At 36.4% G+C, this 25,301-nt stretch overlaps 1 protein-coding gene across 1 annotated transcript; it reads right to left on the reverse strand.

Moving 5' to 3' along the window:
- Nucleotides 1-339: 339 nt before the first annotated feature.
- On the reverse strand, nt 340-18,147 carry LOC307149067 (B-cell receptor CD22-like). The gene is made up of 12 exons (XM_079855100.1): nt 18,106-18,147; nt 17,780-17,852; nt 13,294-13,650; nt 12,947-13,195; nt 4,114-4,368; nt 3,753-4,010; nt 3,402-3,659; nt 3,186-3,279; nt 2,955-2,994; nt 2,016-2,093; nt 1,875-1,941; nt 340-1,728 (listed from the first exon to the last, which is right to left on the reverse strand). The coding sequence occupies exons 1-11, from the start codon at nt 18,118-18,120 to the stop codon at nt 1,909-1,911; spliced, it is 1,710 nt and encodes a 569-aa protein (XP_079711226.1). The 5' UTR covers nt 18,121-18,147; the 3' UTR covers nt 340-1,728; nt 1,875-1,908.
- Nucleotides 18,148-25,301: the final 7,154 nt, after the last annotated feature.

Below are 25,301 nucleotides of genomic sequence, written 5' to 3' on the forward strand. Positions count from 1 at the left end.
AGAAATCATTATAATGCAGTCAAAAATAATTTACAGGGAACATAAATAATTACTTTACCTTCCGAGTCTTTCCTCCATTTGTCACGTGACAGACGCAATGAACGGATTGAATCGTGCTTCAGATACGAGCTCCTGCAGAGGTGGTGAAGCAGGCCAACACTGCCACTGTGGCTACAACAGGCCTAATGTGTGAAACTTGTGTTGTGGTTTTCTGGGGAAGTGGAGTAAAGTTATGTGTCCCTTTTGTTTTGAGATTTCTTATTGTTTTGATGTTGTTGTTTTACATGTTTGTTATTTAATCACCTCTATCTTAATTTTTTTATCATGCAATCAATTCATAGTACATTTTGAAAACACGTTTCCATTCTATTAGTTTTTTTTTTTTTTCTTCTTTTTTTTCCCCCATAAATCAGGGTTTATAAAGTAAACAAGGACTGACATTTTTAAAATTAGGGTTAGGGTTGGCAAAAAATTTCTCCGCACGCACTGAAGTTTTACAGAGTCTCACTCCAGCCAAAGTCCCAAAGTTGGCAACCCTGGAAAGGTCATCAGTTAAATAATGTCCTAAGTATTTATCCTCATCACATAATTTAAGGACAATATCAGACAGAGAGAAATCAGGAAATTAGTTTCATGTTTTCCCTACTCCTAACAATCATAATATTATCTTCTTTGCATTATATTTAATGTCAAAGTCTGAGCCACATTGTGAGCAAACCCTCAGTAACTGAAGAAGGACGGCACTATATGGACAAAACAAGTAGTGATTTACAGGTGAGGCTCATCAAGGTTGATGTCAGACGCAGGAGATGTGACCTCTGGTGGCAGTTTGAGGGATTGTTAGCGATGGGCGATTACAAACTTTTTTTTATTTTGATCCGATACTAATGCTTATTATTACAGTTTTAACAATGCCAATGTCAAAACCAGTTATTTCTTAAATTGGTATGTGATTTTCTAAATTATTTTTAGAAAAAAAAAAAAAAAAAAAGACTTAAAAGCAAATCACACCAACAAACTCCAGCTAAATGTCAGGGGTGTTTTGGAGCAAACATGCAGAAACCCATGCTTTGTCATTTACAATTTTAATATTGATATTTTTAATATCAATCATATTGAATCAATACCAAATAAGTAGCTTGTGAGAATCAATATATATATATATATATATATATATATATATATATATATATATATATATATATATATATATATATATTAATACTGCAGGATCTATGAGCCCTTAAGGTTTGTACAAGTATACATGAGATGATCACAAATACAACTTAAAAACTTAAAGACATTTAAAGCGAGATTTACAGGAACACAAAAGACTGAATAACAGAAGCTGATTATATTGAGCACTTTGAGAGCAAAAAAAACATACATTTTCCATTGTGAATAAATTTCATTATCAGAATAAAATGATCAATTATGATTTAAAAGCAGGAAAATGTTGTAAAATGAGAAAGCATAGATTGTTTGCCACAACTGAACATCACTTTAGGTGTTTTGATCTAATTTTAACATATATTTAGACAATAACAATTCACCAGCTTTTAACTTTCATTTAATTCCACTGTTATATCATGTTTCATAAACTATACAGAAATTAATCTCTTGTGACTCATCACTGATGATCCCTGTCAATCATCGGTGGCTCCGCCCACAGAGCTCAGGATTGGTTCATTTGTGCTCCGCCTCTCACTGCAGAATCTTCCTGTTGATCTGAACAAACAATAAGATGAAGAAAGACTGACTGAAGTTCATCAACAACATTATAAAACCTTTCACAAGATACATAAAACAATCACACTATACTGAAGAGAGTTTTATTGATTATATTGAGAAGAGCTGCAGATTCTGACACTTACTGATGGATTCTCATGTTTAGAAAAGCTCTGAGGATCAAGAGTCTTCAGGAGGTCTGCGATCAACGGTCTGTGTGAAAGAGAGCGAGAGATCGGTCATGTGATCATCTGTGATGGAGTATCTGACTTTGACGTCTCACTTACTGTGAGTGTGTCGTACAGGTCAGAGGTCGTGGACTTGAGCTCAAGAGCTGTATATGTGTCTTCATTGGGATCAGAGATCTGCAGGAGAGACAGAAGGACACACACATTGTGAGTTCATCTTTTAACCCTCTGATGGTCTTCGTTTGGAGTGACACTCGTGGTCTCCAGACAATAACATGTTTTTGTTACAGAATAATCTTTTTTTTTTTTTAACAAATGACATTTTACTCTGTTTATTAATGTTTTTACTCCACATCTGTGGAGGATAATTATAATTATTATAATTTATATAAATTATTTTTTTTTAAGTAGTTTTTTAGACAAAAACAGCTTTTTATGTAAAATTCACTTTATAAAAGACCCACATTTCTAAATTTCATTTATGGAGATTTTTTTGTATATAAACCTTTACATTACATTTATTTATAGACATTTAAAATATATGATAAATCCTCCAAAAACTGCACAGATGTGGAGTAAATACATTAATAAACAGAGTAAAATTACATTTGTAAAAAAAAACAAAAAACAAAAAAAAAACTATTATTCTGTTACAAAATGACATGTTATTGCCTGGGGTCTCTGGAGACCCAAAAGACCACGAGTGTGACTGTTTTTTGTTTTTTTCATTTAACATAAATAAAATGTAATGATATCTTTTTTTTTTTTTTTTTTTTTTTTTTTTTTGTAGATCTAGAAAGGGTTGAGAGCCGTACGAAGTTTCATGCCATTTGGACAAAGAACAACATTTTTTTTAAAATGTAATGTTTAGAGGATCTTGATGGAAATCAGTTTTACTGGATCTAGAACTGAAGAATCGGGTGTTTGGACACGAGACTCGTGTGTCTTATACTCTTAATATCTGTGTACGGCTCATAGCGGCTGTAGGAAACATCTCTGCATGCAGGAAAACACTGTGAATAATTGAGATCATCTCACCTCCTTCATAGCAGATCTTCTGTTCATCCTTTTAGTAAGACTGTCAGAAGAAGGATGAATAAACAACACATTTAACGCCACAAATAACTGCAATTTCAGGATTCAAACAGAGATGGCGACAAAGAGGCAAAGCTTACGCACTACCGCTTTAAATGTAACACTTAACCTAAATGTAATACAGTAATTCTTCATAAATACAGAAGTAGATTTTTTTTTAAATTAACTTCTTACCAAATGTACATCACAAAAGCCCCTGATGCTCCACCGAGTAAAACACCGACACCAGCAGCAACACCGACAGTTACAGACGAGAAACATCTGACTGCTGAAATACAGACAAACACACACCAATGTTTAACAGGACTAGATCAGACAAAATATACTGACAGATAAGGAAGTAAGCAGGAGTATGTGGTTAAAATACAGAATATGATTCATAAAACTCACACATGACGTTTAAAGTCACAGCATCAGAGTATTTCTCTCCATGTTCATTGATGGACTTGCACTTGTATTCTCCACTGTCATCAGAGCTGATCTTTGAGATGCTGAAGATTCTTCCAGATCCTACAATCGTTCCTCCTTTAATCCAGCTGATGTTCAGAGCAGGAGGGTTTGAGTCACTGATGCAGTTCAGAGTCACTGAATCTCCCTCCACTATTACACCAGATGGACTGATGGACGCTGAGACGCTCCTGGGAGGATCTGTAAAGATAAAAAGTGTAAAATGACATGCAGTGAGACAAATCATTGCACAAATAATCTTCCAGAACTGGTTAAAAATAAAGGCAGACTTACACATGATATTCACATTCACAGCAGCAGAAGTCTGAGATCCATGATTATTTGTAGCAGAGCAATGATAGTCTCCGCTGGACTCAGACTTAATATTAGTGATGCTGTAGGTTTCACCAGATTGCAAAATATTTATTCTTCCTTTAAACCAGCTGATTTCTGCAGGAGGGTTTGAGTCACTGATGCAGTTCAGAGTCACTGAATCTCCCTCCACTATTACCCCAGATGGACTGATGGACACTGAGACGTTCCTGGGTGGGTCTAACACAGAGAAATATTCATATCGTTAACAATCATATTAAACTTGACATCACAGATGTTTAGAGGATTTAATGTCACAGTTACTGGACCATCATTTACTCACACATGATGTTTAAAGTCACAGCATCAGAGTATTTCTCTCCATGTTCATTGATGGACTTGCACTTGTATTCTCCACTGTCATCAGAGCTGATCTTTGAGATGTTGAAGATTCTTCCAGATCCTACAGTCGTTCCTCCTTTAATCCAGCTGATTTCTGCAGGAGGGTTTGAGTCACTGATGCAGGTCAGAGTCACTGAATCTCCCTCCACTATTTCACCAGATGGACTGATGGAGATCACAGGTTTCACTGGAGGATCTACAGATGTCAGGTAAAAGTATTTATCAGAGACGGCTGGTGGAAAATGTTCTAGGAAAGGCTGCAGTTGGTTATTATTGGACAATTTCAGCAAACATCCCAGTTTAAATTTTCACTGTTTAATGCTCAAAGTTAAAGAAAAAGTTGAAACAAAAAAGTTAACAAGGAAAAACTATTCCGACAACAATTTGAGAGGCTTGAAACATTTGAAATACAGACAAATGTTTTACCAAGTTCTGGATTAAGTTTGAGGAAGATTTTTTTTTTTACTTTTCCTAATTTACAATGAATGTATATAGTGCAACTGCAAAAACTGATATATATATATATATTTTGCTATCTGTGTGAAAACATTATCTCTAAAAAAAAAAAAAGTGTTTCTCTCAAAACGCTTTTCTTTGCTCTCCTGTCAGGATTTTGCTTTCACTGTGAAAATTGTGTCATGGGCGGGGCCACTTTCCTATTGGCCAATCGGGTGAGCATGGTCTTGTCTTGGGAGTCGAACTGAATCATTATTCCATTGTTCGGTTCACCGGCACAGATGCCGCCTCTGCCTTAGTTGAGCACGGACACTCCAATGTTTGGGTAAGATGATTCACGGTGATCTTAGATGATCACGGACGTATTGCCTGCGATAATTAATGCGATATGGCTCAGCTTGTGAGTGAACTACGGCTCTGTGTAGTAAATGCCGCTTCATCTGAAAGCAGGAGATGGCGATTTACTACTAATCAAGGAACCGGCTTTACTGACGAGATGCGCATAACAATGTCATGCGATATATCGCCCAGGCCCAGCCCTAGTTCATCATATACAACCTCCTGTACAGTTTTACTCGGACTCAGAATAAACTATTTTGTTTTAAGGTCAATATGATACATTTCCTGTTTGAACCTATAATTCTATAGAGCTTTCAAGGCGAAAACCCGGCGAAACGGTCCTCCACGACGGTTTCGTCAAGAGTGAGTATGTGAGAGCGCGAGCAACAGTGAGTGTGTGTGTGTGCGCGAGTGAGCGAAAGTGAGTGTGTGTGTGCGCGTGTGCGAGAGCAATTGTGTGTGTGCGAGTGAGCGACGTGAGCGTGTGTGTGCGCGCGTGCGAGAGCAATTGTGTGTGTGCGAGTGAGCGATTGTGTGTGAGCGAGCGAGTTAGCGAACTACAGTGTGTGTGTGTGTGTGTGTGTGTGCGCGCAAGTGAGTGAGCGAGCGAGCACAGTGAGTGTGTGTATGTGAGTGTGTGTGTATGTGAGTGAGTGCGTGCGTGTATGTGCGAGTGAATGTGTGCGTGAGACGGCTCGCGGTGATGGTCGGAAAGCAACGTGTAGTCTGACATATTTCTTGTCCATCCACGACATGACAAGATTTTTAGGAGTCAAAATCATGTAATCTGACCAGTGTTGGTCAAGTTACTTGGAAAAAGTAATTAGTTACTGATTACTGATTACTTCTCCAAGAAAGTAATCCAGTTACTTTACTGATTACTTATTTTCAAAAGTAATTAGTTACTTTACTAGTTACTTTACTAGTTACTTTTCAAAAACATGATACACAAAATGAATACGCTATAAAGCAATAGACCTTTCTTCTTAATTCTATTCTTTCTGCATATTCCATCATCTAAAATTGAATCAAATGAAACATTCTTTTTTAAAAATGGTTTTATTAGTTTCAGTATTTTAACTTCATGCACATTGCATCAATGACTCACTCATTAAGATGGTCGCCTGCCGCCTCCTACTGGCGGTTTATAAATATTATTTATATGCACAAATAATATTTCTTATTTGTATATTCAAAAAAAATAAATAAATATATATATATATTATTTAATGCAGTTTATTTGATTGGTAACAGTTTTTTAGCATATTATTATTCTATTGTAATTTATTGATCAAATTTAAGAATTTTAAATGAAAGATGAAGCAAACGATTAGGGAAAAATGCCCTTTATAAAGGTTAAAATATCATAAATATGCCGATTTATATATGTTAAAGCTGACTGAACTGATGAGAATACTGATTCGGAATAAATTATATTTACAACACACACACACAAAAAATCACATTTTTTTCCTGTTCTAACAAATGTTTTTACTCGGACAAGTGAATGACCGACCGAAGGACAAAATGAAAAGGCTTAAATGTTGAGCCCTGGTATATTTTTTTTATTATTATTCATTTATTTGCCCATAAACCTGTCTTTAGCCATAAGTTACAGTGGCAAGAATAACTTTGGGGGTGGTTGACAGGGTTTACATTAAGACAGGAGTTTGCCTTAATCTAGTTGATCATGCATTTCTTTTCTTTTATTCCACAGCTGATGTGTGCAGTTTTTTATTGCTTGCATTAAAATAATTTTCTCTTGTTTTGTTTTTTAATTGCAGTCTTTTTCTTCTGTCATTCATGCTTATCAGCTCCATGCAATCTTAAGCTTTTCTTGGTTCAGTTGCACACAGTCTGAAGAGGTTTTTTTGGCAGTTTGCTAAAATAAAAGACCCATTCTAAGAGCTGTTGACTTTTCTACCTTGGGAAAGAACGTTAAACGAACAACTTAAAAAGGCATGACAAATCATGACATAAGACTGACATCACTCACAACGTACCAATGCATTATCCCTCATGAACAAATATAACGTCTGATGTTTGCACGTGCATACAGTTTACCATTATGACATCGTTCATGAATAAACATGACGTCTGAACACGGACAAACGGTGCGTGTTGACGCCTCAAAATTCACGCGTTTCGTTTACAGACTTTTGAACGCCATCGCTTGCCATAGTGTTTACCACTGACTTCGCGGCGCTCATGTCATTGTCACTCACGAGTCACGGCTCACGTCGCGAGACAGTCTCGCAGTATAACGCAGTAACGCAGCCTGCTTACGGGGAAGTAACAGTAATCTAATTACTGTTTTTGCAATTGTAATCCCTTACTTTACTCGTTACTTGAAAAAAGTAATCGGATTACAGTAAAGGCCCTTTCACACTGGACGCGATTTTGACGCACGAATAATTCGCGCGATGGGTTTATTTTTTGATCAGCTGTTTGTGTAATGAGCGCTTCCACACCGAACGCGAATGTGCTGAGGCGAAAAAACGACTTTTATTTTTTTCGCTTCGATGTCGATTTTTTTTTACTTTTGCGGCGACAGAATAGGCTTCAGCCAATCACATACTACAAGAACAATGATTTGAAAGACAATGTGTGGCGTAGCATTGCCAACCAACCGGTTATCACGACTGTGAGTGTGTTGTGTGATAGTTTTAGTCGTTGTATAGTCCTGTGCTGTGTAGGCTAGCAGACCTAACTACATTTGGGATAGAAAGCTAACACTATTATCGTCAAAGATAGAGACAGAGACCGTGTTTACTTTGAACACGTAACAAAATGCAGTGAGACTATTTAGGGCTGCTTTTAGTAGGCTATACTATACACATTCTTTGTGTGATATCTACAGTTTCTAGTCGAATGATTTTTAACTTACTTACTTCGTGTGTTACATGTAATGTGTAGTTACATTACAAAACGCACTGTTGAAGACGCAAAAAAACAAAACAAAACTGTGCACATAAGCATACCGGTACTCCCCTTCAGACTCTCTGTTCTGTAAGATTGGGTGCACCCAAAACCTTCTTTTCTGTCTTTTAAATAAAATGAAAAGCTCGTCTTCACTGGATGCTATGACTATGACTGGATGATGATGATGATGATGATGAAGTGTCCATGTTTTCTCAGCTGTCGGCGCGATTCGCGCGAAAGTTTTGGAATGTTGAAGCTCTCTGAACGTCACAGACGTCGCAAATTCGCGTCGCGGCTGATGTGAATGGTTTTGATGCGAACTATTCGCACACGAACTATTCGCTTTTTCGTTTCGCTTTTTCGTTACGCATCCGGTGTGAAAGGGCCTTAACGCGTTACTTCTAACGCGTTACTGCCCATCAGTGAATCTGACACCGTGACTATCGTAACAGACACAAAAATCTTGTAATCTGAACCAGGCATATGATCACCGTGAATCATCTTACCCAAACATTGGAGTGTCCGTGCTCAACTAAGGCAGAGGCGGCATCTGTGCCGGTGAACCGAACAATGGTATTCAGTTCGACTCCCAAGACAAGACCATGCTCACCCGATTGGCCAATAGGAACGTGGCCCCGCCCATGACACAATTTTCACAGTGAAAGCAAAATCCTGACACAAGAGCAAAGAAAAGCGTTTTGAGAGAAACACTTTTTTTTTTTTTTTGAGAAAATGTTTTCACACTGATAGCAAAATATATTTGAGAGTTTTTTTCAAAGTATTTTGAGAGAGATTTTTATTTATTTTTTCTCAGAAATAATTTTAAAAAATTCAAATTTATATTTTTTATGTTCTATGAGAAAATACTTTCTCTCAAAACTTTTTTTAGTCTTAAATATTATAATTTTTTGCTATTGGTATGAAAACTTTTTCTCTCAATTTTTTTTTTCTCATGAAATGCTTTTTTTGCTATCAGTGTGATAACTTTTTCTCTCAAACTTTTTTTTTCTCTCAGATAATTTTTCTCGCATGTAATAAAGACACAAATCACAATCAGTCACAAGTTCATATGTCACAATAATTTTTATTTATGCTTTACCTTTGTAGTTTAAATTAATTATATATCAAACATATATCAACAGGACATCTTGCTTTATCTTTATTATGTATGAATTTCTTAAATAACCAAACTTTAACAACATAAGGGCAGATCCCTTGATCGCAGCTGTTGACGCTTTAAAGTGACGCTCCAGTGATCAATAATATTCCAATATACAAATAGAGCGCTTCTTATTTCTTATTTGTGTATCCTCGTTTCCTTTCCTCGTGTCTCAGTTCCACCCCCTGTAGCATTCAAGGGAAGGTTGCAAGGATAGAAAATGATTTGTTATTTAACAAATCAGTGACCACGGGAAAAACTTTAAACTTCTCCCAGTTGAAAAAGACATACTGTTAAATGTATTAAAAATGTATTCAAGTATATTTGTATTGTACTAAAAACATACCCAGCTAACAGACTTTTGTTATAAGAATGTTCTCCAAATTTTCAGTGTTGGTTCTGGGAACGTGAAAAATGTCCAGTTTTCTTGACGTTAGAGGAACGTGTTTTAAAAGGTATAATGTTCCTTAAACGTTCTTTCAACTTAATTTTAATTTAAAAGTCAACATTATAGGAACGTTGATTTCTACACTCTAAAAAGAGATGTGTTAAAAATGACACATGTTGTGTCAGTTTTAACACATGTGGTGAGTGTGCTCAGGGACAACACATGTTGTGTCAAATTTAACACAATAAATGTGTAAGTCATTTTAACACACAAATTGTGTCATTTTAAAAAATAAAGCGAAAGGGCCAGATGCAAAAATATTAACCGTTTAATCAATAGTCGAGTACAGAATGCATGTGCACACAAAGTACAACACAATGTTTCAAGCTCAATGACTGGACAGACTCACTGTACTGGACATTATTCAGTTATTCACACTTCAACCCCTAATTGATAATGCTGCTTTTGACAAAAGTTCATGAAGAAATAAAGGTTAACCGAGTTTGCACTTTGAATTTTATTAAAATGAAGCAGCTGACAAAATATTGTATATAAATAACTTGTATTTACACTGGTCTGTTTGTTTGAGAACATAGCAAACACTGCATACCATTCACAGTGATGGAGAGTGTCGGCGCTCAAAATGATGAGTTGAAAACAACACAACCTGTAAAAAGAGTTGTTAAAAATGACACATGTTGTGTCAGTTTTAACACATGTAGTGTGTGTGCTCAGGGACAACACATGTTGTGTAGATTTTAACACATGTTGTGTAGATTTTAACACATATTGTGTCAGTTTTAACACATGTAGTGAGTGTGCTCAGGGACAACACATGTTGTGTCAAATTTAACACACAACCTGTGTCAATTCTTAACACATCTCTGTGTTTATAAGGACTACACATTTTGTATTACCTTTAACACAACTAATGTGTTATTCCTCTTACACAGAAGTGTGTTGAAACCTTTTACACACTAATGTGTTATAGTTACACAACTTGTGTCAGATATGTGTCACATGTGACTGTAGTCGGTGTGTATTTGCCAGAGTTACTTCCTGTGTTTTTACAACTGAGTGTTTGGATGAAAACTGAAACGTATTGTTAACTTGTGTTTATGGAGTCCAATGACGTTTAATAAAGAGTTTGTTTGGACATTTTATTAGCTGGATGTTTTAGACATCATGAATCTACATAGACAAGCTCTTATTGAGAATTAACTGAGGTTTAGATGTTGATGTTTCACTGAATGTTTTATTTGAAGTCACCAGAATCGTGATTAATGGCTCCTTTATTTGAGCTCTTGACCCTTTATTCTTCTTTTAGTCTTTCTCTGGCTGCTTTAACTGTATTTTAATAAAATACATTTGTTATGGCGAGAGAAAATATGATCAGATGTTTCTTGATGATGTCATAATCAACAAGTGCTGATCTGATCAAGTTTATGAGTAAATGGATGGTGCACGTTTAATTTATTTATGTACTGTTAGTTATAATTATCTTGTGACACTACATCATGCTATCCAGCAGTGCAGAATAATAAAATAAATGTTTTCTGAAAATTTTAATCTGTAGCAGAAACTAGTCAAACACCGACCTCAAGAATCAGCGTATGAATCTCAACAATGGTGACAAACAAAAAGCTTCATGCCGCAATGCATGCTGGGAGTCATGGATGAGATTTGCACTATTGTGGCACCCAGCATGCATTGCGGCATGAAGCTTTTTGTTTGTCACCATTGTTGAGATTCATACGCTGATTCTTGATGTCTGTTTGATACCTTTGACTGTAAGATTCTGTTCGAACTGTGTATTTATTAATTAATTTTAAGCTAATTGCATTATGCTAATCTATTATGTATTACACTCATTTTTCAAATATTAAACTCTTTCTGAGCTTCAGCTGAACAATTTTACATGTTCATAATGATAATATTATCATCGGAGCATATTTTTCTCATGTTTATTTCTGCTGTTTCAAATGTGTTAAATTAAATACACATTTACAGCAATCAGAGAAAACTAATGTTAAAGAGTCAAGGGTCAAGAGCTCAAATAAAGCTGACACTAATCACGATTCTGGTGACTTTAAATGAAACATTCAATGAATCATCAACACCAAAACCTGTTAATTCTCAATAAAAGCTTCTGTAGAGTCTGACAGAAATAAAGTCAATCTGGTTATTAATAACAAGTGAAAGCAGCATTTGAAAAAGACATTGAAAAAGAGGCCTGATGTGATTGGCTGCAAAAAAACACCCGTTAATCTTTAAGTTTTCATGAATTAAGATTTAATTTATTTATTTGAATATATTGCTTTATTTATTTTAGAGTATTTTATGGGATACCATATAAAATATACCTATAATTTTTTTTCATAAAAACTGCCCTCCACCCAGTGCTATTCTATCCAGAGTTACATTTTAACACACATTGTGTCAAAATGCCATCAACACATCTTGTGTGTTGTTTTTTAACACATCTCTTTTTAGAGTGTTTCCAGTGTTACATTTTAACACACATTGTGTGTTAAAAATCTACACAACATGTGTCAAAATGCCATCAACACATCTTGTGTGTTGTTTTTTAACACATCTCTTTTTAGAGTGTAACATTCCAAGAACATAAAAATGTCCAGTTTCCTTAATGTTACTAGAATGTTATTTAAAGGTTAGTGTGATATTCCTGAAACATTCTTTCAATCATCTTTTGAAAGAGTAATAAGAACACAAACTACAACTTTATTCAGACACAGCCTTAGATGAACTGAAGATAAAAGACATTAACTTTCTCAAGATCTGATTAAACAACTCCACAAACAGCATTACCAGCTTCACTTATTACTAACCAGACTGACTTTATTTCTGTCACGTCTAAAGAAGATCTTATTGAGAATTAGCAGAGGTTTAGATGTTGATGTCTTATTGAAAATGTTTCGTTTGAGGTCACCATCATGGAGATCAGTGTTTGCTTTAGTTGGGCTCTTGACCTTTGACTTTCTTTAAGTTTGTGTTTTTTCAGCAGTTGCAGGTTAAGAGTTTAAGTTTACAAAAAGCATCATAGAAGTTTAAGTTTATGAATATATATTTTACAAAAAAAAAAAAATCAACTAAAACTTAATCAAAAATCAAAGATAAATATCTGAACAAATTCTGAGACAAATTTTAGGTTGATATCTAAAAAATTAAAATAAAAATCAGTACGATTTTTTGAGTGCAGTACCAAACTTTTCCACTAGATGACATCCAGACTCCTCTGGTGACCGTATAAGGACTCTTCGATTTCCATATATGGATTAAGTGATCTTAACTACAGTCTGAACACTTTCAAATGCTATAGTTTGTCAAGAATACTTTAGGTTTAGACTAAGATATTATTGTTATAAATGTATAATGGCAAGTGTCCCATGGGTTTCGGGCAGTCTTAAGAATAGTGGTTAAAACATTTTTATAAATCATAAATTCAGATATTTATTCTTTGTAATGTTTGAAAAGTCAATCTGTACTCACACATGACATTGAGCTGAACAGCAGGAGAGATGTGAGTGTGTCCGTCTACAGCACAGCTATATCTGCCTGAATCCTCTCTTCTGACTGACTGCAGCAGGAGTTCATTGTTTCTGTCTCTTCTCTCAGTTAATGGCTGTGAGTTTCTGTACCAGATGAATGTTGCTCTGTCAGTCAGAGCGCAGCTGCTTTTACATCTCAGAGTGACTGAATCTCCCTCTGTCACTCTCTCAGGAGACTCCACCTGAAGATCTGAACACAACACACACATTATATCTAGTGCTGCTGTCATACACTGATTATTATTCAACATAATGCACAGAAGAAGAGATAAACCTCATCAAACTCACCTGTGACAGTAAGAGTCACTCCTGGAACACCAGTCAATTTTCCACCAGGTCTATCAGTTGTGAATCTGAAATAGTACATGTGTGAATCCTTCAGTGTCACATGACTCAGTCTGATGGTGCAGTTCTGCTGTTTATCTCCCAGATACTGAAGCCTCTGACTGTATTCAGGGTCATTAGACAGATCTGGATGCTCAACACCCCACCACCTTAGTATTGGGCCTTTTGTCCAGAACACTTTCTTGATCTGATATCCAGTAGTAGGGTATGTATAAGTGCATCTCATTATCACTGTTGAGTCCTTTAGTGCACAGATGTGTGAAGGACTGTAACTCACACCCCAACCAGCACTAGAAACCCCTGAAACACAGAATTCATCAAACTGTAAATGTTGTTTTATCTGTTATATTGGGCCATGAAAACATGACAATACTTTATTACTATATGAAAACAGCGACTCATTACAGGAAATATAAGATAAATGTAAATAAATAATCTCAGTGTGAATTACTTTAAGACAGAGGAGTGAAGAGAGAACCAAGAAATCAGCCAAAAACAACAAGCTGCACAATTACAGTTTTTCTGAATTGCTAAAACACATTTCTTGAAACCATCACTCACTTTCTCAAAACCTTAAACACAAAAGCAAATGTTCAAAACTCATTCAGAGAATCTCTGACTCTTCTGGCAAAATCAAACAATGCTTTCAGATCTTACACACATCAGTCAATATTAGAAACACTGCAGATCATTCGTTAGACACTACATGAAGAATGGAGAACACAGAATCCAAAGCATGCAGTTACAGGAGAAAAATATTATTTATTTATAGTAACAAAGTAAACAAATTTTGCAATTATGTAAAAAAAGTAGTACTGACACCTGACAGTGGTGAGTGAATAAATACTGTATGCACTGCAAGTACTGTATATATATATATATATATATATATATATATATATATATATATATATATATATATATATATATTAATCCAACAGTTAATTGGGTTTATATAATCCTCTATATGTGTGACAATCTTGTAATTGATCATGCTTGACTCACACAGACTTCATCATTCAGCCTGCAAAACACAACCATGGTAACATTTCATTTAAAGTAAATTATCAAGTACTCTCTACAGTTATTTTTTAGTTACTAGAACTCTTGTGTAAGTGAACTATACTAACTAAGCATTTATCAGTACCACATACTATTCCTATTTCACTTTACTTGCTTTTTTTAAGGCAATCGGTTTCCTGATATTTTCCTAGTAATGTGAACTAATGAGAAGTTAACACAACTAATGATTTTGATTCAAGAGTGCTTGAGTATACTTGATTAACAAGTTTTTTTACACAAATGTTATTAAGTTGTGCCAACTAAAAATTAATACACTACTTTACTTGGAAATTTTAAGGTAATCGGTTTCCTCACTTTTTCTAAGTAAAGTCAACGTATTACATTTTACAGTGTGATATTTTCCTAGTAATGTGAACTCTAATGAGAAGTTACCACAACTAATGATTTTGATTCAAGAGTGCTTGAGTATACTTGATTAACAAGTTTTTTATACAAATGTTATTAAGTTGTGCCAACTAAAAATTAATACACTACTTTACTTGGAAATTTTAAGGCAATCGGTTTCCTCACTTTTTCTAAGTAAAGTCAGCATATTACATTTTACAGTGTAGTATTGCACTGAATATTGTATAGTATGGAATGTCTGTATATTCAGCATTTGCATACTGTGAAATACAGTGACCAACTGCAGAAGCCCAAAAGGTTACAGTAAAAAACTGTAAATGAAAAGCATGTTACTGTAAAGTACAGTCAGAAGAGTTGAGCAACTGCAGAATCAAGGTCAGTGAGAGAGATTTATTCTGCTTCAGCTTCACGTCTTCATGTCGGTCCGGCCGGAGAATATCATCTCTGCAGGAGAAGAGAAAAACCCTGAAGCAGATCCAGCCTTGACCACATTCTCCACACCTTCCTCTTCCTCTTCCTCATCGTTCATCACCTCTTTCACACACTCTTCCTCCTCTAACTCACACTCTTCTTCCTCTTATACTCACACTCTTCCTCCTCTTATACTCATACTCTTCCTCCTCTTATACACACACTCTTCCTCATCTGATACTCATACTCTTCCTCCTCTTATACACATACTCTTCCTCTTCTTATACTCATACTCTTCCTCCTCTTATACTCATACTCTTCCTCTTATACTCATACTCTTCCTCCTCTTATAATCATACTCTTCCTCCTCTTATACTCATACTCTTCCTCTTATACACATACTCTTCCTCCTCTTATACTCATACTCTTCCTCTTATACACATACTCTTCCTCCTCTTATACTCATACTCATACTCCTCTTACACACATACTCTTCCTCCTCTTATACTCACTCTTCCTCCTCTTACACACATACTCTTCCTCCTCTTATACTCACTCTTCCTCCTCTTACACACATACTCTTCCATGAAGTGCGCCATTTGGGACAGGGCCTTAGACACGCACTTGCAAACTTCCTTAAGCACTTCACCTTGGGAGAATCCCTGCCGCCATTTTGAAGTGCGTTTCACTTTGTGAAGTGGACGAGGGAAGTTTATATGGACAGACCCTCGTTCCGAGTCTACTTCATATGTACACTTTAGGCACCTATTTGAACCACAATAAAAACGTAAGCAATGACGTACATCCGAGTGAACGAGACGGAGGGAAGTTAGCGAGTGAAGGGCATGACATTTTTGGACTACAGTTTCACTACAGCGGTTTTGCCGTCACATTTCATTTTTAAATCTTAGCGACTGTTCTGTCCTAAAACTATCTAAAGGTTATTGTTACTCCTGCTGTTATTTTTTGCTCCTGCTGTTGCTCCTTTAATGAAATAAAATAATGCTTGTGTCATGAACACTTCAATCTCCAAAAACGAACAGCCTGGTATAATAAACACACTTTATTTTTGAAAGCCTGGCATAACAAACTTTTGAATAGACATTCAAAGGGCAATTATTAGTCTAAAGTCAAGATAACTCTTAATTCCTTAAGTTAATTAATTCTGCCTGGGGTTAATGCGTAAACTTGAACACAAATAAAACTTAATTTCAAACAGGCTGAAAGTGTGAACATATTATTAATTTGTTGGAGACATAAACAAGAATACAATTTAATTTACAGTTACCTTTCAGTGCGGACACACCATTAGTTTACCATTACCATTGATCATTCACTATAAAACTATACAAGCTCAATTACACCAAGAAGTAAAAGAAAATAAATGATGAAATTGGTCACAGCAAGAAGAGCATTTTGAATACTTAGGGAAATGATTCCCTTCCAGTGCCGTAACATGCATCTCGACGACAAAACTCTCTCAAACTCTCACAACGAAATGTGCATGCGCGGGCAAAAGTGCTGTGGGGTAAAACTGTAGTTGGGGTAAAACTGTGGCTCTGCAGTCAGACCCTTCTCGCTATTTCAACACTGTGAAACAAAAACTAATTTATTATTGTCTTTGTTGAATTTTCAGATTGTACAGCGTGTGACAGAAATACAAATTATATGTGCCACCAGAAAACACAGCCTGTTCTGTGTGTGCAACACCTCACACATAATATCGATCAATCAGTGTTTTTCAACTGTGGAAAGAAGTCAATAAAACAGCTGGAGAACAAGTATATCACATAACGTTACATAACGCTGGAGAAGCATAACATGACATTTACCTCAAGAAAGCCATTTAATGACCATAGCATGTTAGCTGGCTAGCTAGAAAAATTTGCTATAGAGACCATTTGCTAAATATGTGCACTATATTAGCCTACATATTTATTAGGTTTTTACCTATATCACTTAAATATTATTATGTTGTTAGTATAATAAAAACACATTATATTTAATTAGAGTTGTTATTTTTTACCTTTAATAATAATAGCTGACAGGGCTCTGAATGTTTACAGCAATGTGTGAATTTTTTTATTTCCTTGAGAAAAATTATCATGTATCTACTGTACCTATAGTTTATCCAAATTAATGGATATTGAATCAAATCGGAATCAAATCACAATAATTGAATTTGTGAAAGAGATTGAAAATGAAGTTTTTTTTTACACCCCATCAATCCCCCTTTCATAATCATCACTCCAAACTAAACTCAAAAGTTGGCAGCCCTGATGAGCTTTGATGGACGGTGTTGCTGAAAAGCAGAAAAAAATTTACAGACAGAGTGAAGAGAGTTTTGTCCAATCAAATGCTCTGAACTTTGAGAAAGTCCCTCCCCCTAAACCATGTGACACTGACCAGCAAGTAGCAAAAGACTATTGGACATTTCTAAAAGGGACGAGCGTTTGACAAGTTCAACACAAACTTCCTGTTTCAGAGAGAAATATGTGAGAACAGGACAGAAGAAAGTGCAGATCGGCCGCTCATGAGGCCTTAAATAAAACATCAGAGTGTTTCTAATGTGAATGTAAGAGAGACTCACCGTGAATCATGAGCAGAAAGAAGATCAGAGGAAGAGGAGGAGCCATTCTGACCCACATCAGCATAACATATATCTATAATACAGCATTCAATTCAATTCACATTAATAAGTTATGTAGGCCCTATTGCAGAAATGTACATATACAAAATAACAGTTAGCTAAAAAAAAATAAATAAATAAACAATGTAATAATTTAAGGCAGAAACATCTCTTGTTTTCATCACTTAAACAAGTATATGTAAACATACTATTCTTAACCTTTCTCATGTAAAGACACGTATGTTATATGAGCAATAATCATTTAAGCAAGAGTGTGTTTGTCTTACCGTGTTGAAGCTCATCAGATCAACAGCAACCAAATGACTGACTGTTTTAACACAAGCACTTTAGCTTTACAGTGAAGCTTTGTGTGGTTAACAGTTTATTAACACCCAGCGACGGAAATATCACTGTCCCTCCCTCAACAAGAGAACAACATTACTGAACTAAAACTAACTAAAGAGAAATGATGATCTTTTTCTGTAAGTTGAAGATGAATAATTGTGAGGATGAATGAAGATGAATGATAGTGATTTACAAGTGAGGCTCATCAAGGTTGATGTCAGACACAGGAGATGGTGACCTCTGGTGGCAGTTTGAGGGATTGAACGAGCACATATGAGACGAGGGGCCCTATCTTGCACCCAGCGCAATTGACTTTGTATACCGACGCATGTATCATTCCTATTTTGCACCCGCGCAAAGCGAGCTTTTCCCTCCACAGAAGCACGTCGCTAAACTAGGGAATGAACTTGCGCTCCCTGGGCGGTTCAGCGCAAAAAAGGAGGCGTGTTCCGGCGCAAACGTTCCTTCATGCTATTTTGCAGGTTTAGAAAACAATTGCGCCACTAACCAGGAAAAAATAGTTTAAAGTCAGTGGCCGCGTTGCGCATGTTATTCATATGCTATTTTAAGGGCGCATGCTTGGCCATAATCAATGTAGCGTGTGCACAACATACACTTTGATTCTCTCATCTACACAGAAGCAGCAGTTTTCATTTTTGCAAATCATACATTATTACGATAGATAGATAGATAGATAGATAGATAGACAGACAATTTATTATAAAAGCATACATCTAGCTTACACATTTACCCAAATTATCATACGCCTTTTTAACCAAAGTTAATTTGGGTGGTTCTCCATCCCCAACGTCCCTGACGAGAGTGTTGCTCTCCTCGGCTGTGAACCGCTCCTGGTGTGCGTCTGGCAAATCCGCCGTTATAATAGGAATCCGCTATAGAACAAGCGCGCCTGCTCTTAAAGGGAATGTGAGATGACGCTCTGATTGGTTTATTTCACGTTACGCCCAAACCACACCTATGAATAATGAAGCTACTTCAGACCAACCCATTTTAGATTTGCGCCGGGCGCAAGAGTCATTTATCCCGCCGGGAAAATAGCAACAGCGCCAAGACCTTACTTGCGCTTTGCGCTTTGACACTTGCGTTTCAGATCATTAAAATAGGGCCCGAGATGTGTCTGACTGCAGAACTATATACGTGACAGCAGTTTCAGGCCAGCAGTTTCAGACCGGACGTTAGGAGCTGACGATCACCTAAAGCTGCTTTATACCAGAGATGGTCTCATTACTGGGAGAGACCAGGATCTGAGGATCTACCATTGTAAAGTGTAACTGCTGAATTGGATCACGTGTGCCTTGATAACCAATCGCATTCCAGCCTTGACGTCACTGAGGCTGTGCAGGGCCGGTTGTAGACATTTGGAGGCCCTAGGCAAAAAAAATGTTGGAGGCCCCCCGCTACGCCCTCCTCCCCTCCACCTTTCAGAATTCACGAGTTCACACTTACATCAAATTAAATAGAGTAAAGATCATGCATATTTGGCGTGCTGTCCAGGGGAAGGTTCTGGGCTATGAATTTTGGCCCGAACCCAGAGTATTACCCCCGTTTGTGATAGGAATAATCTAGAACTATTGCATTGTATTTTGGATTGTGTTGTTTACATCCAATAAGAGATTATTAAAATCAAAGTGAAATTTGAAATTTATTTATTTATTATTTATTTATTTATTTATCAAGATGGCTGCGTGAGCGACGTGCGCGTAGTCTGCTGAGTTACATCATTTGCATTCATGCCATAAACTTATATTATATCGCAACAAATCGAATTTGAACTGAACTTTTGTTTGTTGCAAAGAAACTCTGTTTATCGCATCTATCATCTAAATCGCGAACCGCGTGTCTAGAGTTCGCTATGGAGAAGCTGATTTCCAATCAATCAATCTGGGACGCTATACAGCAGCTGAAACTGGATATGTTTACCCACTTTGACGCGAAAATGGATAATATCCAATCGGGCTTACAAACAATACAAGGCGCACTGTCCACACTTGGTAATCATGTGTCTGAACTTGAACAAAGAGTAAGCTCAAATGAAGATAACTTAACGGAACTTCAAAAGGATCTTAAAACACTAGTGAGCGAAAACTCTCACCTGCGTGATAAAATCGAGGAGGCAGAGAATCGTAGCAGGGCATACAACCTGCGCTTTTTACATGTGCCGGAAAAATCAGAGGGCCAGGACATCACCGGCTTTATGAGAACTCTTATCCTGCTACTTTTGGGAGAAGAGAATTTTAAGGTTCCTCTAGTCATTGAGAGAGCCCACCGTTCTCCCACGACGCTACAAATGAATAAGCCGAAAGCTGGGTCAAGGCCAATCCTGGTGAAATTCCTTAGCCTCCAGGATAAACAACTAATTCTACGTCTATCACGAGAGAAGAAGGAACTAAAGTATAAAGGCAATCGCGTTCACATCTTTCCTGATTTCAGCGCCGGCACTGTCCACAAACGTCGGCAGTTTGATGATATCAAGAAAAAACTCCGTGAACTTAAGATGGAATATTCTCTTCTATATCCCGCTATACTGAGGATCATTGCAGCGGGCAAAGTAGTCCTGTTCAAAAGTCCTGGAGATGCGGAGTCCTTCCTTCGGGATTTTGAGGCTCACTCACAGAAAGACTGACTACACTGGTCTCATTGAACTTGAGAGGTATCAAACTAAAAGAGTTTATCGCGATTTGGTTGTTATTTGTGGCATGAAAGGCATATACATTTATTGAAGTGAGCTACCTGTTTCTCATGCCGATTAACCTAATTTTGGCCTTCATATTTATTTATTTTTTCTCTTTTTTTCTTTTTTTTTTTTTTTTTTTTTTATAATGATGTTGGCCATTGTATTATTCTATTTCACATTACTAACGGCTGTGAATCAGCTTGACTCAAATTATTATTTTTGTATGGAAAATGATCTAATATTTGGCTATCTATCACTTCATGTAATTTTTATGGGAAACTTGGCAGACTGTATCTGTATTTTGTTATGTTTTGGCCTAATCGGTTTTTGACTGTTGTGTGTGTGTGTGTGTGTGTGCGCGTGTGCGTGTGCGTGTGTATGCTGCTCACCCCCACTCCTCCCAACTGTTTCTTTTATGTCTCTGAATAGTCAACATGGGTAAAGGTTTATTTGTCATCCACCTGAACATAAGGAGTTTACCACATAAAATCGATCTTTTAAGGGCCTGGCTTGTCTATAATAAACCCAAAGTTATCACACTGTCTGAGACTTGGTTGAATAATAATATATTAGATGAGGAAATTAAACTGGATGGTTATGTTCTGTATAGAGCTGATAGGGGTACTCGAGGAGGAGGGGTAGCTATTTATGTTTCCTCAACTTTATCATCTGAGTCTATACCTCCTAAGGAAAACCCAGTATACTTTGAATGTCTTTTTGTTAAAATTAGTTTACATGTAAATAAACAGCTAATTATAGGGAACATTTACAGACCTCCAAACTCCCCAACAGAGTCAATACACTGCATAGGCACTACCATAAAATCTATGGGTAACTCAAATGAGATGATTATCCTAGGTGATTTTAACATTAACTGGTTAGATCGGTCATCTTTAAGTGATAGAAATTATTTTGAAGGTTTAAATCTGACTCAATTAATTAGAGAACCTACCAGGGTTGACCATAGATCCAAATCTTTGTTGGACTGGATTTTGGTCACCCACTCTAACAGAATTATTGAATCTGGTGTCCTACCTGATTGCTTCAGTGATCATTCCATGGTCTTCTGTGTATGGAAAATTAGATTACCTCGTCTACCACCCAAGGTGATCAGGATAAGACAGAGTAAACATCTTAACACTGACTTTTTTATCCAAGATTTATTAGAAATAAACTGGAATAGGTTCCATCTTATCCCTTTTGTTGAGGATGCTTGGAATTTTTTTTATACGGAAGTTCTCAAAGTAATTGATAAACATGCCCCTTGGATATCAGTAAAGGTTAAGGGCCGACATTTACCATGGATTGATGCTGACTTAATACATCTTTTTAAACAAAGAGATAAGGCATGGGAAAAGTACCGCCTGTCAAAGGACTCAGTTGATTTGGCTTCATATAAACAATTAAGAAATACGTGTACGACTAAAACAAGAAATGCTAAATCGAATTATTATAAAAACTCTTTGTCTAATAACTTCAATAATTCTAAGAATTTCTGGAAAAGTCTTAATTCTTTATTAAATAATTCTTCTAAAAGCATTGCTACCAAAATTAAAGTTAATAATGAGGTTATCAGTGATCCTTCCATAGTTGCCAATGCTTTCAACCAACACTTTTCCTCTATTTGTAGCTCACAATTTTCTAATTTCCCTTTCTTTGGTTTGGCAGATGAGCCTAACAGTTCCTTTTCATTTGCTACAATATATCCTACTGACGTTCAGCAGGTAATCTATGAACTAAAGTCAGGCAATGGTACAGATCCAGATGGTCTGGAGATTAAGTTTATTAAGCTTGCGTCTCATGTACTGGCATTTCCTTTATCAGATTTATTTAATTTATCTTTATCCACCTCGGTGGTTCCATTAATGTGGAAATCTGCCAGAGTTACACCAATACATAAAGTTGGAGATACACTTGATCTCAACAACTACAGACCTATTTCTATCATTAGTAGTATAGCAAAAGTCTTCGAAAAACTATTATTTAAACAATTATTTAAATATATTAATGAATTTTCTATTTTGTCACCAAATCAATCTGGTTTCAGACCAAATTTCTCCACAACTACTGCTCTTCTAAAATTTACCAACGATGTTTCATCCTCCCTAGACAATAACATGTCAACTGGTGCAATATTCATAGATCTTACTAAGGCCTTTGATATGGTAGATCACTATTTGCTTCTTGATAAGTTATATGCGATAGGCCTTTCTAAACACTCTATACTTTGGTTTAATTCTTATCTTCACTGTAGACGTCAGTGTGTCTATGTAAATGGTTATGTATCTCAGTCCTTAATAATGGAGAAAGGTGTTCCTCAAGGCTCTTCTTTAGGGCCTCTTTTATTTTCTTTATTTATTAATGATCTTCCTCTAATTTGCTCAGATTGTTGTATTCATCTATATGCAGATGACACAGTGATTTATTCATCTAATGTGACTGTTTCTAAGATTCAATCCTCATTACAATCTAACTTCAATGCTATTCAACACTGGTTCCAATCTAACCATCTTCTATTGAATAAGAATAAATCATATAGTATATTGTTCCCCACTAGATCAGCTATACGGAAGCAAGATAATAATCTTTCAATTAAATTCTTAGATGATACTCTACTTGTACAAGTTGATGAACTTAAATATCTGGGACTTTGGCTTGACTCCCAACTTTCATTTAGGTGTCATATTAATTCTGTAGTAAAAAAGATTAACTGTAATTTACGAATATTATATCGTTCTATTAACTGTTTTACTCAATTAATTAGGTTAAGAATTGTGTCACAATTAATATTTCCCATACTAGATTATGCAGATGTTGTCTATCAAAACGCATCCGAAGCAAATTTGAAAGCATTAAATGTTGCTTTCAATAATATATGTAGGTTTGTGTTGAGATGCCCATTTACTACTCACCATTGTGTAATGTATGACTCATTGAATTTATTATCACCAAAAGCCAGAAGACAGTATCACTGGTATCAGGTCATCTTCAAATGTATGTACTATGATTACCCCTCTTACTTGAAGGAATACTTAATTCCATATAGACCCAGTTATAGATTGAGACACACTGAATATCTCTCTTTTACTGTGCCAAACATCTCTAAAGAGAGTGGTAGATGTGCATTCAATTTTAAAGCCCCTTCAGAATGGAATAGTCTACCTGGGTCTCTAAGATCTGTTACTTCCTTTCGTTCCTTCAAAACATCTCTTTTTGTTTATTTGCAATCAAATTGTAATTGTTTTCTTTGATTTTGTTTTTTTATACCCAATATGTGGGTTGCTTTTTGTCCTTTTTTCTTATTTATGTGTATATATGTGAGTATGGGTTTGGGTGTGAGTCTGAGATATGTATATGTAAATGTTGTCATGCATCCAAACATCACAATGTGTTTTATACATGGATTTGTTTCCAATAATGACTTGTTGGGTCAGGTGAGGTGGGACGAGGGAGAGCTTTTGTGTGTGTGAATGTATATGTGTTGTATTATCTTAGTCTATGTTTCGAGGACCCCCTCGAAAACGAGATGTTTCATCTCAAGGGGTTATCCTCATCAATAAATAAATAAATTTCAAATTAAAACATCATTAAAGTGTAAGTTGCAGGTTAAATTTTTCACGAAGATAATGCAATGTGTTTATTAAACATAAAGATAAAAACCGCCCACCATTGTTTTTTATACCAAAATGCTGAATATAATATGAAAAGTTGGCACTTTTAACAGTGGTTTTAAGCACTCCCGCTCCCTTCCACTAGATGAGGCGTGACGTCATAAGAGGAACTTCACTAGTAGAGTTACCGGCATAATCCATAGTACGCTAGCAAAATGGTAAACCGTTGTGTTTGTGCGGGATGTACAAATTCGTCCAAAACAGGGCACAGGGTCCACAATTTCCCCAAGGCCAAAAGGTTGATTCGTGCCTGGGTGAGGTTTGTGGCTACCAAGCGGGCGGATTTTACTGCTGCCTCTGTGACCAAGTCAGCCGTCATATGTAGCGAGCACTTCACTGACGATGACTATGACCCTCGAGACGTGTGTCGGCTTAACATGGGGTTTAAATGCCGGGTTAAACTCATTTCGGATGCCATTCCCTCACGGCATTCCCATTCCTGCTCCTCTGCCTGTCCTGTCCGGATAAAGAAGCCTGTGAAGATTGGGTGTGCCCGCCGAAAGCGAGAGTTGACTGAGGTAAGTTTCAGCTATTCTACAATAGTTGGCTAGTATGTGCGTCAGTGAGAGCTGTTTTTGTACAGTCAAGTGTCAGTTCTAGTCAGGTGGTAATTGCCAGAATTAGCCAGGTTAGTTGTAAGTAGTGCTACGAGAGGAGATATTCTCTAAGGAGCGGGGTCTTCATGAGTTTTTTGAAGAGGGATGTCCCTGCTCTAGTATAACGTTAGGGACAGGGAGCGCGTTCTACCACCAGTGAGGACGGATGAAAAAGT

This window comes from Squalius cephalus, assembly GCF_949319135.1.
Source record: "Squalius cephalus genome assembly, chromosome: 2".
NCBI lineage: Eukaryota > Metazoa > Chordata > Actinopteri > Cypriniformes > Leuciscidae > Squalius > Squalius cephalus.